General features: G+C 41.0%; 1 protein-coding gene across 1 annotated transcript; it reads left to right on the top strand.

The window, feature by feature from the left end:
• Positions 1-1,793: 1,793 nt before the first annotated feature.
• On the top strand, positions 1,794-2,804 carry LOC104402903 (pyruvate dehydrogenase E1 component subunit alpha, mitochondrial-like). The gene is made up of 2 exons (XM_010010899.1): positions 1,794-1,958; positions 2,650-2,804. Exons 1-2 carry the CDS (start codon positions 1,833-1,835, stop codon positions 2,794-2,796), a joined length of 273 nt encoding a protein of 90 aa, XP_010009201.1. The 5' UTR covers positions 1,794-1,832; the 3' UTR covers positions 2,797-2,804.
• The last annotated feature ends 200 nt before the right edge of the window (positions 2,805-3,004 follow it).

Here is a 3,004-nt window from a genome sequence, read left to right as displayed (position 1 = left end):
ATGTCACCCTTTATGTTTTGTATTTCATGTACCCTCAGGCATGTTCCCTTTTATGTTTCTGTATAATTTCTAAGTAGTGGCCGTACTGTTACCCACTGAAACAAAATTCCCCTTCATTGTCAGTGTCTTGCATCCCCCGGCTTCTCTTCCTATTGAAAAGAAAGAGTAAGAGAAGTGCATACACTAGAAACCTGCTGGGGTGGTGGTGGTTTGTTTTTCCAAATAATTTTTCTTTCTATTGAGACAAAATTCCAGTCAGCGCAGAGAGCCATCAAAACCTGCGTTGGTTGTCTCTACTCGTGTGAGCGATCTGGCACGTGAAGGGAAAAGTAATTATTTTTGTGGGTTTGATGCTCTTCACAGTCTTCTGAAACTTCCTGTTTTTATTTTAGAGTTGGTGAGTTTAATTCACAAAATATTTCAGTTTGGGAGTACTGCTAGCAATTATTTGAGAATTTGCCTACTTTTGCTTGGTAAATGTTTAAATATTGTTCATGTCTTGGTTTTTTTGTTGGTTTTGTTTTTAAGGCCTCTCGAGTGATGGTAGCATCACGTAACTACGCAGACTTTGCAAATGAAGCTACATTTGAAATTAAGGTAAAGAAGCTGAGCACGTAATACTGGCTCTGTGTGTGTGTGCTGTAGATCCTAACACCCTTATCTTTTTCAATTAGTAAGATACTGTTTGAATTTCTAGACCAAATCCCTTGCTGACTGACTTGATTTCTAAATGCAGCTGAAGGTTCAGTAGTTCAATGCAGGTGTGAGTGTGGAGTCACAAAGTTGCCCAAGAACCTTTTCTCTTCTGAGGGAAGAGTATTAATGTTTCTCTACTGGTTTTAAAACAAATAGCTGGTGTTTGCTGCCTACCCTTCTTTCAATCTCCCTTTTATTTGTGGAATCACGGGTGTTGTATCCCAGATGTGCAGCTGATTGAGGTCTGCATGGATTTTTGAGGAAAAATGATGTCAGCCTTTTAGCGTTTAACTTGGTGCTGCCCAAAAAGTATGTGTGTTATATTCTGTCAGCTTCCACTGTAGCTAGGTTGTAGAAAAAAGTAACGCTTCTATTGGCAGAAGTAGCTTTTGCTTTAATATAAGTTGTCTTTATCCGATATAGCAGTGTTTTGTCCTTTAATCTGCCTGGATGGAGTAATTTGTTTTATCTGTTCCACTGAACTTGACTCCTTTTTGATTATTTTATTTTTACTTTTATTTATTCTGTATGGGTGCCTAAAGTAAGCTCTCCCTCAGTGCAGTCCATTGTTTGGGAGTGAAGTTGTGCAGTACACACGGTGGTTTGACTAGCAGGGTGGCTGGTGCTGCAGTGGTTTATTACTGCTTGGTAGAAGGGATGGTAGAAGAGATGAGGTCCAGTCTTAGAGCCAGATCTTAGAAACTGTTTCACAAAGGAAACTATGTTGTGTCTTCACTAAGCCTCTGTAGCTCTTACCAAATATTTAGCCTGCAACAACTGTAGAAACACGCCTTTCCCATGTTTTGTGAGGACTGTAGTTCATCTACTGATAGTGGGAACTACAAGGCTTTGTTTTGTGAGTGGAAATCTGCCTTTACTAGAAGCAAAGTTTTTAGTTCCCTAAATTGGGAAATTGCGCACAAACTATATGCTTACTTTGACCTATGAATTTAGGTTTTGCTGGCTTTCTTTTTTAAAAGGTATTATACTCTGAATTTGAAAATAGCACATCATAAAACCAAAACTGTGTGATATTCCTAAATAGGATGAATTCTTTTCAAGAAATAACTACTTGTTCAACTTTGCAGAAATGTGACCTTCATCGCCTGGAAGAAGGCCCCAGTACCACCACGGTGATGACTCGAGAGGAGGGTCTCCAGTACTACAAGACAATGCAGATAATCCGACGCATGGAGCTGAAGTCTGACCAGCTGTACAAGCAGAAGATCATTCGTGGCTTCTGCCACTTATACGATGGCCAGGTAAGACTTTTCTTTGTCCAGGAGATTTTATATTGTCTTACCTTACTTAATGTAGGGATCTGACTAGAAGGGAGAGTCAATCTAGATGTACAGTGTCTGAGGTAGTTGTTGGATCCATGATTTATTTCATTATTTCTTTAAAAGCAGTGTCTTGGCACACAGTGGAATCCCTGAGATCTTGGGATAGCAATAGGAAGAGAGAGAAGGCAAGGTGCATCTGAAGATCACCTGAATGAGAGGAATGAGCAACTGCAGCACAGTAAATTCAGTGCATTTGGAGGCCCACATCCTTGTCCTCAAGCAGTGTCTCATAGATCATGTGGCCACTGCAAAACATCAGCCAGGATTAGGAATTTCATGAACTAAGTGAAGCTTTGCTGTCTGCCCATTCCTGCCTGGCATTTTTGAATTGCAGCAGTTCAGGTGCTTCATCTGGGAGGTGGAAGTCTGCAGACTTTTGCAGCTTCTAGTTCCCCTCCTGTCTGCTTTTGTGAGTCACCATCAGGTTGGAGTTCAGAGCTGAAGGCTGTTATAGCTCCAGGCCTGCCCCCCCCGACATTTAAAAGGTCTCCTGTGTCAGTACTCTTCCTGGTTTGATGTATGGGGGGTCATAGGTAGGCCTTGCTAGACTGCTGGCTGGGGAAGTTGTGTGCTTTTCTTCATTGCTAAATTGACTTTTTCTTTGTAACAGGAGGCTTGCTGCGTAGGGCTTGAAGCTGCCATAAAGCCTACAGACCATGTGATAACAGCTTACAGAGTTCATGGCTTTAGCTATACACGAGGAGTGCCTGTTCGAGAAATTCTCGCTGAACTCACAGGTTTGTGTTGGGTAAAATGAGGATTTGCATGCTGCTGTACTTGTGGCAGAGGTTTTTTATTACAATCCAGAATGATGTTGATGCACAATGTCTGCTGAGGTGTCAGAAGCAGTGTAGTGACGTAGCAGAATAAATCAATTTTACAGCCACTTTTTACTATAAAAAGTAAGTCATGAGGAATATTTAAGTGTTTGCACTTCGAAAGCACAAACTCAGAAAATTTCTTTT

Source organism: Nestor notabilis, unplaced genomic scaffold (genome assembly GCF_000696875.1).
Source record: "Nestor notabilis isolate BGI_N333 unplaced genomic scaffold, ASM69687v1 scaffold8800, whole genome shotgun sequence".
In the NCBI taxonomy this organism is placed as follows: domain Eukaryota; kingdom Metazoa; phylum Chordata; class Aves; order Psittaciformes; family Psittacidae; genus Nestor; species Nestor notabilis.
This window is presented reverse-complemented; position numbering and strand designations above follow the sequence as displayed.